General features: G+C 46.1%; 1 protein-coding gene across 1 annotated transcript in view; it reads right to left on the bottom strand.

Moving 5' to 3' along the window:
- Positions 1 to 908: 908 nt before the first annotated feature.
- Positions 909 to 13,622, bottom strand: part of eIF3c (eukaryotic translation initiation factor 3 subunit c) — a 35,494-nt gene continuing 22,780 nt past the window's right edge. The window contains exons 16-20 of the mRNA XM_050194327.3: positions 10,808 to 10,891; positions 6,916 to 7,229; positions 3,276 to 3,438; positions 1,435 to 1,500; positions 909 to 998 (exon numbers count right to left, since the gene is read on the bottom strand). Of these exons, the coding sequence (XP_050050284.2) occupies positions 970 to 998; positions 1,435 to 1,500; positions 3,276 to 3,438; positions 6,916 to 7,229; positions 10,808 to 10,891 (656 nt within the window). The 3' untranslated portion in view covers positions 909 to 969. The remainder of the gene's footprint in view (positions 999 to 1,434; positions 1,501 to 3,275; positions 3,439 to 6,915; positions 7,230 to 10,807; positions 10,892 to 13,622) is intronic.

Genomic DNA, 13,622 nt, shown 5'->3' with positions numbered 1-13,622 from the left:
TGAATGAGTAAGCTACCTCCCAGGAATATCGGTTGAACCCCATTACAACGAGGTCAAATATGAAACAAAAATAACTTTGTTACATCCGATATTCGTTATAGGCATATATTCACTACACATTGATGGCAAGTTCTTATATTTATTTTGTTATATCTCACAATTTGTTATATCCATGTTCGTTATATCAAGGTTTGCCTGTATTACTGAAATAATTTTTCAAAAAAGCCTAATATGAGCATAGATACTTAGAGCGCAGCATTTACCGTTACCATTCGCCCTCAATGTCCTTCATTCCGAAGGAGCAGAGGACATTGATAGTAGGCGCATACATATTGAGCACATTGTAGTACCCAATATGAAGCTCAAGACTAAGTACATCTAGCTAGGAGCAGCTGAGAAAGCGCACACTGGCACACGTCCCTTGTAAATGATAAACGCTATTCATAGCGAGGCGCAGCAGGCGAAGCGTTCATGTGGTCTGGGCTTAAGTTTTGCATCGTTTGAGGCTAGCTGGAATTAGCGCGAGCCAACATGGCTACGAAATCCCTATAAGAAGTGGGGCCAAGGTTTCATACCTATAGGGGCGGGTGTGGCCAAGCATGAGCAGACAACAATCGGCTCGCGCTTCTTCAATGATGTCGCTATTGGCCAACAGCAGCAGTGTATGGGAATATGCCATATAAAAAAATATGGCGGCCCCAGAAAGGGTGAAGACAAGGCTTCTGTGAAAAAGAGTGTTTGAGAAAAAAATGACTTCGGACTCCACTTGTGAGCCCCGTGCAACGGGCACAAGTGAAAAATTTGGCTGATACGTTCTCAGTAGCATATGCTATCCATGAAGTGTGTTTTTTCACCTAACTCGAGGGTTGGTTCAGGGCCCCTTTAGGTGCTCAAAAAAATGACCCAAGTTCTTTGGCAGAACCTCCTAGTTTATTTAGCAAACAATAATTATCCACAAGAACCACCGCCTCAATAGTTCCTCTGGTTCTGTCTTCGGCCTGTAAAAAGAAAAAAAAAATGTATTCTTAGCCTTCGAACAAAAATGGGTTTTGAAACATTTGCAGCAAGGCTCATGCATAAGCAAGGCCACAGATGGTGATGGCATCAGGATAAAAGTTGGACTTCCATGGCATGAAAACAGCACCAGAAAGCATGAAGGACAAATAAGGAGACGCCGAGATGATCACAAAGCCTTGCGATTATCTTGTCTCCATATTTGTCCTTCAAGTTCACTGACATTGTTGGCAAGCCACCACTGTACACTAACCCAACCGATTTGTTCAAAGGAAATACCACAAGCTTGCACACCACGTATGTGCCAGACCGTGGCTAACATATCTCGCTTAATCAATGCTTGTGTGCTGCATTAGAAACCTTACTCTTTACTTTGACCAAGACAGCAAAACTAGAAAAGGGCAGAAATCCAACACGCACCCCAGTTTCGCTCGCGCTGGCCATAGCCATCCTTCTGGTATCCGGAGTCCCGGAATCCTTGAGGGCCTGCAGCAGCAGAGTTATACATGTTTCTCAACACACTGCACTTACTCAGTCTATGATGCTAATGAACTAAGGGATTCACATCCTTAAGAGATGTTAGGAAAAGCTACGAGTCAGAACAAAAACCACATTCAGTAGTCATGAGATACCTAGTCAAACTTATACCCCAGTCACATGGGCACCTGCGAATTCCGTTGAGCATGAAACTCCCTCATGGAGATTTACGACAAGAGAGTTGCGATCGTGTCACACAGCACAGTACGAGCTTTCAATGGGAGCTGCATGGGACAGCAACGGCACTGCTGTGCATATCTCCACAGATGAAAATTTCGTATATGTAGTCACCCTTAAAGCATCTGTCATTTTTTTTTAATGCAGTATATAATTTAATAAAATCCCAACGAGAAAGTGTGCTACATGTTACCACAAGACTTTTATTCTTTAAGCATGGCGATGTTGAAAGCGATGCTGGCTACATTGCACTCTTATTTTGGTGCGTGTGTGCACGTTGTTCAACCAGTGCGGAAGTGACTACAATTTGTGGCTGTGTGCTGTGAAAGTGTGGCTGCGAAGGGGTGCTGTTCCTGCGCTCCTCTGATGCCAGTGCGAGCGACAGGGACGGCGAGGTGCCAGAATCACTCGCTGTGATGCATAACCACCCAGGGCACACAAATAAACAAACGAAACGGCAGAATGACATATCCCCATGCGTCATAGTGAAGCATTGGAGTACAGGCTACAGACGCTGACGTCCTTAAAAACAGGTGAATAACTTCCATTAAATGGTGTATTACACAAGAAACCAAAAGTAATATTGCTGAAGTTTATAAGCGAGCTAGTTATGACAATTTTGTTAGCGCAGTTTTCTTTGTAGCTGTAGCTACCTAGAAAAGGGTACCATTACTGAACAGCAGTAATGGTCATTGCTGAACTCCATTCAACAAAAGCTCCATTAAACTGACAACGAAGTGCATCTCCTTCAAGTTAAAGACAACGCAGTTCAAAGGAGTTTGCAGGTACCTATGTGACAGGGGTATTAAAGGCACACAAACAGAAATGATTTTTTTAAAACAGTATTATACATTTAAAATTCTGCACTTGCAATTAGGTCAGTAATGCTGTAAGCTGGCACATTGTATACCACGATGGAAGTTAAAAAGAAAGGATTGATGACAACGTCATTGTACATCTACCGTCAATGTCGAGATTATTTTTTTCATCGCATGGTCTGGCAAATTTTTTATTAACGGAAGAAATTGCTCTTGACTCAATGCCAAAGCTTGTTCAATACAAATTTTACTTAACATACAGTTGGTGTGACTAAGAAAGGCTCGACTGACTGGGTTTGTCTCCAAAGCACCACACTTTACAATTTGAAACCACAAGACCCATTTATGCACCGCAAAAGAAAATCGTGAATCACTGATATATAGTAAAGATTGCATAATCATGAAATATAATAAGACTGCATAATCATGAAATATAATAAAGCAGTAGGCAAAAGTAAAGTTGTACAGGAAAGATTAAGAAACTACTCTGAGGAGAGGGGATTTAAAATTACGGTCACAAAGCAAAACATGCGTGCCCCTTTTACAAATTGAGGCTGAAGCAGTTGAAAATAGAGGGAAGGCATATTGCTTCTGGAAACTAAACACAAATCATTTCAATCAATTGCAATATGCACACGATTGCAAGATGGGGAAACAAAAACACCAACAAACAGTACAGGCACAGAGTGTGCAATGCCACACCAGTGCATTGAATGGATTGAAACATACCTGCACCACGACCAAAGAAGGAGCCCAGCTTGATCTCGAGCAGGCGATCGTTGTAGTCGACAAGGTTGGTGACCTTGTCACAGAGCTGCAAGGCCAGTGCCTGAATTCGCGTCGGCTCTGTCTTGTGTAGAACCACCATCAGGTTGGGCTCATCCAGGGATGCCTGCATATAACAGCAATGGCTGCAACACAGACTCTTCACGTGTATTCGTGACATCACCATAACTTGATGTCATAATAACCTTGCCATGCCAACGTTAAACCAAAGACCTTCATTCTTGAGAAAAGATGCTCAGATAAACTATGCCACAAAGACCATGATGAAGCGCAAGCAGTAAGTGCAGCGCTGTCTCACGATGCAGCAGCTGCAGCATGCGCTGCAGCCGAAGAGATCATGACGGCAGCACCGAGGCAAAAGAAGCTGAGTGATGCCAGCATCTCTTCTTGGCGCAGTAGTAAAAATCTCAAGAGATTTCTAGGACCATAGTTATCACTGTAGTTAGACTTGATGTTTGCCACTAGTGTGCCTTCAGAGGGACCCTTCCAACAGATGCTAAGGTCCTACATTTTGTTTACAGGCTACAAGAGCGAGATCTGATGACAGCTTCAGTGTTTGTTGCTACATTTCAACAGTAGAAAGCAGAAAGCATTACTCTTTTCTATACAAACTGATTTAGGGATGTGCAAATATTCAAAATTTCGGATACTATCAAATATTATATTTTTAATATTTCTATTCGATTAAAACACCATGTACAGTCGCCGACCGATTTTCCGGACTCCAAAAATTCGGACATGCTCGATTATTCGGTCTGCTTCGCGGCACCGCCATTCTCCCCATAGACCATAATGTATAACAACTGCCGAAAGTTCGGACACCTTGCAACCTCTCGTCCGATATTTCGGACACTCCTTGAGCCAACTCGACCGAGGGCACCATGCACCGACTCTGCCCGGTGTATGGTTCGATTTGCTGAACGCCATTTTTGTTTTGAACGGAGCCTCCTTGCTGCCCCACGAAGTGGCGCTACTGGAAATCCCCGCTCATCATCATCGTTTCTACCCGGTTGCGCATTAGAGTGGCTCTACAGCAGTTCCGGTTTCAGCTTTGTAAGCCATAAGAAGACAATCCAGCAGCTGATTTCTTCGTGCACGACGCTGCGAGTAGGCGACTGTAAGCCAAGTTTTTCGTTTGTGCGACTGGTGTCGGCATGATGGCGTTTGCTTCGTCTGCTGTGTCGAGGTTCCGGTGATGCAACGCGGCATACGGAAACATCGCGTCGAGTGTCTAATGGCGCTGACAGTGCCCGCGCAGACTGCGCTGGGGGAATGCCGGCAAGCGGGTGCCGGGAGGCCTAAGATGTGTCGCCTTCCGATGTGCTCCCTACTGACGCGGAAAATGTTCTGCTGACCTGCGCAGTGGTTGCAGTGCGATTCCGGACACCGTCTCATTTGACAGTTTCGCAGGTGCTGACACTGCTGTACTGAAATGCACAGAACTCGACGACGGCGAGATCATTCGTCAGGTTTCTGCTGCACCGCCGGACGATGACTCTTGTGTCGGAAGATGACACACCATGTGCTACGCTGCCGTCGCATGCGGAGCGTGTACAAGCAGTGACTGTGCTTTCAGCCGCCTATAGTGACCGTACGACCCTCTCCGAGATTCAGGCTTAGGCTTATCTGATTGCGCGTAAACGGAACAGCGTGCAACGGCGCATTCACAATATCTTCAGGCCTACTGCCGAGCCCGAATAAGTGCGTGGAAATAAAGGATTTCATGTTTTTTTCTTAATTTGCTTTTTCGGACACCTGTTTATTCGGACATTTCCGCAGTCCCCGTGAGGTCCGAATAAACGGTCGGCGACTGTATTCAAACATATTTGAGTATTCGATAGGATACAAATATAAACAAATAAAATATATTGCTGGCTGTGCTGAAGCAAACATGATTCTTAGCATTCTCCATCTAAGAATATTTGTCTGATGATGTGCTGAATTTTGTGATAATAGTGTGCTGCTGGCAAAATTTCACCTGTAAAGAACACTCAGTCACTGGACATCGAAGGTCTGCGGTAAAGCCAGCCTCAGTAGTAAGAGGCACGGGTTTGCAGGCAGCGAGGATGCGCTCTTCCGCAGCGCTACCACAAATCCAAGCTTATTGCTTGACAGCAAATGCGATGTGCGAGGGCTGGCATAGGGTTAAATGCCTCTGAGGTTACAGGCATTTGATGTTGTACAATAAGGCACACGTAGGCGAGAACAGACAGCTAGTGGGAATTACTCAATTTTCCAAGTTAACACGAGCCATTATAGAAACTCTTTCAGTATAATGGTTTACTAGCATAATCTTTTACCACTGACAGTGTAATTGCAATGTTCCAACATGTTAAAATAACCAAACTTACTAATAAATTATTTATCATTCAATTTTCAATTCGATATTGGAAGCTAAGCATTTGTATTCAATTCGTATTCAAAATTTTTGATATTTGCACACCCCTACGTTTATTTCTTCGGCTTTTGGTATATTTTGTGCATGCCATAACACATATATTAAGAAAGAGGAATCGCCATAAACTATCACAATGGCACTGATTGACTACATGTTTACTTATGGTGCCTATTATGGTGCATAGGGTGCACATGAACATCTTTTGTCTGTTTTAACAATATGGACAAGTTCAAAACTCACTATGTAGGTAGCCACAACCTGCAGGCACATAATGCTGGAGTGAATCAAAGAATTAATAAACGAAAATATTTCCTGCCGAACCATTCATATCATGGCGGATTAGCAAGCGAAGCTGTTTAAGTGATCATGTACATCTTAAACGAATCATACACTCACGCACACATGTACATCTATAAATAATCTTTATCTTATTTCGAAACAATGGTGATCACAGCTCGTTCTTCGGCCATGAGCATAGTGTGTGGGCTTCCCGTTCTTTCCATTTTTGTTGGAGTTGCAACCAGCGCTGGCCGCCATTGCTGCCAGCTGCATCTGCTGTCGTCTGCCCTCAATGCAATGGCGCGGCAGCTGTGGCGGGAAAACACGGGGACGTGTGCTGCGGTAGCCACCACACTGCGTAAGAACTGGATTGTGCATTGCAGAGGTAGACCATTCCAACTGTTGCAAAGGTCTACCTCTGCAACACACAATCCATTTCTTGCACAGTTCGGTGGCTACCGCAGTGCACATCCCCGTGTTTTCCCGCCACAACTGCCGCGCCATTGTATTGAGGGCAGACAACAGCAGACGCAGCCGGCAGCAATGGCAGCCAGCGTAGGTGCACTCCCCCACTGTGCAGATCAGGCGCGCGGTGAAATCTTGTCTCCTTTCTTTCTTCTGCGCCATACTACTGTTCATTATCTTTTTTGTTCACCTTACAGACGTTAGCCAGCACAAATAACCCCCCCTTCCCCCCTACGAGACCACGCATATGGCTCATTCATATAGGTCCGTCACACAAACAGCTTCACTGTAAAAAGCACATGCAAACTGGTAGCAACAACCAATCAACCAACCAATGACAAGGGCAGGACAGGAGTTGGCACCATTTGTGGGTTTTCACTCTTTCCTGGTGCAGTGCTGTCAATACAAAAAGCCTCAACCAGTAAGCATATGTGCACTCACCATAAGCTCCTCCCCAATGATCATCTTGCTGATGATGGAGTGGACAACAGACTTGTTGAGCTCGAACATGTCGGCCAGGGTCTCGATGGAGAGCGAGTCGTAGACGCTGCTGTAGGTGAACAAGTAGGTGCGCAGCGACTCCTCCTTGATCTTCTGAGCGATCATGGCACGCACAGTGTCCGCCTGGTGGAACAGGTCCCACACCTTGGCGTTCATCTTGCTGTTGATGATGTAGTTGAAGCAGGCACGCCAGTTGCCCACCCGCATCGCCTTGGAGGCTGCCACAACATGCTCCCGCATGCTCTCGGGGGGACCTGGGCAGCAACAGGTCCGCATGATGCATCATTCTACTCTATAGCCAAGCATTACGCAGCTCTTTATTTACTCCACGTCATACCTAGCAGGCAACTCTGCGTAAGCCACGCAAATATAGTACAGTCACACAAGTCTCGCTCTGCACACCGGACAGAGCAGTTGCATTTTGTACAAAGCAACTGCAGTCAAACCTCGTTAATATGTACCCACTTAATGTATAATTGCGGTTTAAACATAGTCGCGAAGATTCCCCCTCCCAGCCCCCCATTGAACCCCATGTACTGGCCGACCGCGCAAGCAGTAGTCGCTCAATGCCCACCAAACGGTTAATGCGTACTATTTTCTTTCTTATTCTACACGCACAGGCACAAAATCAGCAAAATCTCGTGTGTAGACATTCAATTCTCAAGTTGCAACACCCAGACGCCAGCCGCCAGCAATAGTGAAGTTTAAACATGGCCACCATGACGTCGTTCCTGCTCATACAGCTGTTGCTCATTGCAGCGGACAAAAGTATGGCCTTCAAAAATCGCTTCCGGTAACGCGAAGAAGCTGCCGGTAGGAGTGCGAATTTTCCGTCGCTGTCGAACTCGATCCAATCCCACCCAAGTAGTAACTGCACAGTGGCAAATATTTTTTAAATGCATAGACATTTCTATGCTTACCCAACGAGAAAAATGTCCATCCCTTCGTCCGTCTCGTAAGACTGACCGCTTTCAAGATAAAGCCCACAGCAGCAAGCGACTATACCTTCAAGCTGACTGTCGCTTCAATGCGAACGAGGCAGCGAGAACACAGTGCTCGCGAAGCTAACGGCACAAGGTGCACCCGGCCCCTTTCACAGATCACTTTCAAGATGTGGGCCTGCGCGTCTCTTTCCAGCGCAGAGCGGTGGAAATGCAGCACGCGGAGCAGTCAGCACACTCTGTTGGCATTGCAGATAGATTTCAAAATACGGTCCACATGGCCGTGCCATATACGCAGGCGCCGCCGGTGTACGTACGATCACGGTTCATAATGGTTCGACGCGGATGGATAAGGCGCTAATAAGCTGTAACGGCTTATAATGATCGGAACGCAGTACGTTGCTTGTGTTATCAATGAACTTTACGTCGCCATGCGCACCAGTTCGTGTCGCCGCAGCGCTGTCGTTGATAACATGGACAATGATAACGAAAACATTGATAATGACACCGGGCTACATGGAGATGAGCAAGTGGTACAACGCTTATGCATATTTGCACAACTCCCAGCGAACTTCCTGCGTGAATTCTCTTTCTTCATTCCGCCAGTGTGTTTGCAGTCGTGTTGTCATACTGTTCAACGGTCTTTGCTGAGGCACGTCGTTATCGGGTTATCGAGAAGTCAACGTTGTTAAATCCACGAAGTTCCCGGATGGCGACATAGTTGCCATCATCACACCTTGACCATCTTCAAGCGAAAGTGATGACGACGACAATGTGGAAGTGGATGAAGACCCTTCATTATCTCACGCGGCGCGTGCTTTGAGCATCGTGTGAGCTTTCGCAGAGAAGCGGGGCCTCGTGGAGAAACTCGCTCACGGCCTTACCGAGTTCGAAGATGTCGCGGCAAGGCCACCATGGTGACAAGTGACCATGGTGGCCAATTTTCTGTTGCCTAACCACAAATAAAGCCTCCCTGAGTGTGTGTTTGAGAGCATCAAGACGTAGTTCTTTCCCGGCTGGTAAGCAGCTTCTAAACTGGCATTGGAGGTTAATTTGTACATCGTATAGCGCAACCTAAACGTCGTTCCCGGCCGACCACATATTAACGAGGTTTGACTGTACTTTGTTTAGCACAACTTTTGGATGAAAAATTACCTGAAATTAGGTATTTATTGTGTACCACTGTGCTATCCAGTATGCAACGTTTTATGTTTTGGCCGAGAGTGCAGGCGGTTTGCTGTGGCCACTGATTAAAGAAATGTGCCACTCCACTAATTCGGTGGTAAAGAGGATCATATTTGCAACGCCCTTTGTGTAATAATTACGTCACATTTTGCAACATAAAAGTATGAGACTTAATGTTACCTTGAATTACCGTATCTATTCGAATACATTTAAGGCAATTTTTTTTTTTTTTTTTTTGCAGATTCCTTATTTTTGATTCCTTAACCTTCACTGCTTCAGTTCCACATACGTCTGCTGACCTGCTTTTTGTTTGTTTAATTACTGTCACAGCCCAGCAAAAATCCTGCCCACCGACCGACCAATCAATTGCACATGAAAACACCATGCACTGCAAAGTTAGTGTCCTTCCGTGGGAAGCACACTACCTTCCGATGTGGTTGCAAACTAAAATTTTCTACATTTTCTGTGGATACAAATACCTTTGCCATTTGAGCCTTTCTGTCAAGAGCTTCTGGAGGTCATTTCATATCTTTCCAGTCTTGTCGACATAAGGAGTAGCAACATTCTTTTATCTCGCCACCCACGCTGCAAGCAATTGTCACATCCCGTTTACTCAATCCATTTATCACTTTGTTCTTGATACTATTGCCGATTTGTTTTTCCTGCTCATCTCATAATTTTCCATAATTTCTATCAGTATATAAATACACATTTTAAACAACTTTCAGTTAACAGTAAGCGCTTGTTCTCGTCTTTCGTCTTCCTATCTTGCTTAACGTTGCACTACTTGTCACTTAATTACAGTTCTCCAAAAACCTATACAGTTGACTCTGATTACAACGGATCCTGATAATCCAACAAAAAAATGTCCGTCTTATCCGAAGTCCATAATATCCGAAACGCCTCTATTCCGAAACCGTCACGATGTCTAACAATTTTATTGCAAAGAGTAAGTGACGAATGTCCAAAGTAAAAAAAAAGAGAGAAAGAAAAAGTCACAGTTTCGCCCAAAAGGCAAAGCATCAATTGCGGTAGCAAATTAAGCAAGATAAACATGGCAGCAGCAACGAGTGAATTGACCTTAGTGCTGGCTCTCACTTCAACGCCAACAAAACTTCGAAAGCACAGCACATACGAAGCTACCGGCATCGGGCACACTTTGTCCACATCACAGATCGCTTTAAAGACGAGGTCCACATGGGCGCGCATTTTGTCCAAATAAATGATCGCTTTCAAGATATGGCACCCATGTGGGCAACCACTTTGTCCACATCACAAATTGCTTTCAAGATACGGCGGCCACGCCGTAAGCAGCAGCCACCGAAGTTAGAAACCCTTCTACCTCGCTTCCCCCCGTGCTTCACGCGCGAGCGAAGAGGACACGTTTTCATCCCACCTTCCTCACGCGTGCAATATTGAGCCGCGATCGTTGGCTGACCCTGGCAACTCAGTTGTCAGACCGTGTTGACATGGCAAAAGTCTGTTTTATATGTCCAATTTTGAAAGAAATTGCCGCTAATTTCGTCCACTGTAGCCGATAGTCCGTTGTAGCGCGGTCCGTTACAAGCGAACTTCGTTGCATTAATAAAACAGGCAGAACAAAACAAGGCTGAAATATGGTCCACTGTAATGAGTGTCGACTGTAGTAATATTTCAATGACCAATGACCGTCGCCAAGGACCACAAATTCCATCAGTGCCACCTACCAACAAGCGGCTGTCGTTCTGTGTTGCGAAGCTGGTAGTGGAACGACTTGCTGATCATTCTTTTCCTGCCATCCAGTTCGTGAGCTGCAGAAAAAGCAAACATTCCCAAGACCATTAAAAGGCTGTCAACAACAGCAGCACAATTACCAGTGGGAACTTATAATCAACGTCTTCCATCAACAACTTTTCCACAAAGTAGTGGCTAATAGTTTGTCAACTACTTGAACCGACATCACAATATAACGATTACACGACCAAAATATATGCCAACCTCAAACATTAGGGGTGTGCAAATACTCAAATATCACTGAATCGAATAGAATAGCAAATGCTTGAATAATTCGATCTACAAATCGAACATCTCCTAGAGTACTTGATTCTTCTAATATTCTACATATTTGGTGTAGGGACCTGCACAGTGCCACATGTTGCATGCACTGTGGAGCCCCTCGTGCTTGATGCCACCCAAACGAGCATTTCACTTCAGTTTTCAGTGCCAAAAAAAGTGCGAAGCGCCACGGACGGGCCGCCTCGACTATTGCGGTCCGCTTAATCAAGCACTCCCTGATGTTGGCCTAATGCGGGGATCGCACACACAGTGCCCAAACGCCGCAATTCACAGAATGGCACCGCATCAGCCAGGTCTGCCTCTGTACAAGGTTCACCCAGGTCGTCAGGACCAAACGAAATGATAACGCAACGCAGACAGAGAAAACAGCAACAAAATCAGCATGCATTTCATGAAGTGCAAGGGCATGTGCAAATATTGGGCCGCTTAGTCGCTGACAGGCAAGCAGATCGTGTTGGATAAACACCCAACGAACTTCACGCCGCTTCAACAGCCGTCAATCTAGCCAGCATGCCTGGTCTCTGGACTGAGCAGTGACGAGCCACCCTTACAAACATATTAGTAGCAAGCATTCCGTGACAGCTCGCGGCCCATTACCACATCGACCAGCATCACTGCCACGGCCATTAGGCCTAATCAGCGTTGGTTCATTGGGTGACGGCAACTAAAGTTACGGTTTTGTGCTGAAACGATGCAGACCTACTCGCAGCAGCCGTGCGACACTCTGAAAGCCAACCAATCTCCTCGTGAGCAAAAACATATGCACAAGAGTGCAACAAAGTTGTTCACGGCCACCATCTTTGCGACACACTGTGCAGCTGCCTCCCACTCCTGACATACCGTACTTATTCGAATCTAAGCTGATAGTTCTTTCCAGATAATCAGATACAAAACTCTAGGATTAGCTTAGATTTAAGGATTTTTTTTTATATGTGCCCATTTATAACTGAAAATGATAAATATGGTCCATAGCTAGCGCCATCTAGAAAAGTCAGTATCACAGCCGCTACTAGCCGGTCCAGTAGCCAACTGAACTACACGAGTGATGTCGTCACATTAACCTGCATCGCATCACAGCTGGTTCTAGTGCATCGGCGCGCGGTGTGGTATTATCGTAATGGCGCACTAGAGTACTGCTTTCAAACGAAAAGTTGTGCTAGCCGCAGAGGCATAGTAAGCCAGGAGGGACATCAGCATGGATGAGATAAATGTCCGTCGTTGGAAGGGGCAAAGGGAAACGCTTTGTTACGGTTGGCGTGTAACACCCCGGGCAAAAAGGATGCTCAGCCACCATGCCTCATCGAAACGAAGGGTGGATTCCTAATTCGCTGTGGTTGTCTCGAGTGGTTACCGGTCTGGCAGGTGCCCCGCAATGCTTACAGGCCCCTTTGAGTGTGTGCAACTTTAGAAGAATGCTTTCCACGGACCAACGTCGCCTAGAAGAAGGGATAAGTGCCTACGATCCTCAGGACCTGCGGGTTACCACCAGCGAAGGCAAGCTCGTGAAAAGTTACCAGGGAGAAGGGATCAGTCACCCATCCACAACCAGACACTCTTTCCACAAACCAATGACGCGCGAAAGAGAAGGGATCCGCCACCTATCCCCGATCAAGACTCCGTGGGTTGCCACCTGCAGAGGTGGGCTCGTGAAAGATTACCTGGGAAAAGGAATCAACCACCTACAATCCCGGACCTGTGGGCTGCCACCTGCGGAGGCGGGCTCATGCAAGCTCACCGGGTAGAAGGGATCCGCCACCCATCCACAACCAGAGTCGGTGCCTGTCATGTGACGTTGACGTGAGCAAGATCCCGGCTAGGATTTAGTGGGCTTATTTAAAGGACCCCGTAATGTACTTTTTCACTTTGTTCTCTTCTGCTTATCCTTCACCAACCATTGAATAAACAGTGCAAGTTTTGCACTAGAAATCGTCTCGTCCTTGCCTGGTCGCCATGGTCTATTGAACGCCTGCAGCCCGCCGACAACGCCACGCTGCCCAATAATAATGTCGGTCGAGCTTCAAGATTCAGGCGACGCAACAACTGGTCGGCAGCGGTGGGGTATGCTACTCTGGAGAACGCAACAGCTTCTGCATGTGCCGCAACGAGGAGATGACAGCGATAAGGAAGATAAACGCGCAATAACAGAGAGGAGCTGTTCACCAAGATCACACCGCGTTTCGGCGCGTGCGATGCCGCACTGTCTGCACATGCATGGGCACGCGGACGCGATGTCTGGGCTATAGGGATGAGGCTAATGGGAGTGACAATGCAGAGTGAGCTCGGCATGTTCATATTAAATAAATGCTGTTATCATTTTGTGAACACTGTCCTCACTTTTTTTGTTCGGCCTACATTCGAGATAAGCTTTCTTTATTTTTTATGGCTTCGGCCATTCAGCAGTCAGCTTAGAATCGTGGCCAGCCTAGATTCGACTACATACGTAGCTCCCAGACATGCGTCAGTCTA

Source organism: Dermacentor andersoni, chromosome 3, assembly GCF_023375885.2.
Source record: "Dermacentor andersoni chromosome 3, qqDerAnde1_hic_scaffold, whole genome shotgun sequence".
Taxonomy (NCBI): Eukaryota; Metazoa; Arthropoda; class Arachnida; order Ixodida; family Ixodidae; genus Dermacentor; species Dermacentor andersoni.
The sequence above is the reverse complement of the archived record's forward strand: the minus strand, read 5'-3'. Positions and strand labels throughout refer to the sequence as shown.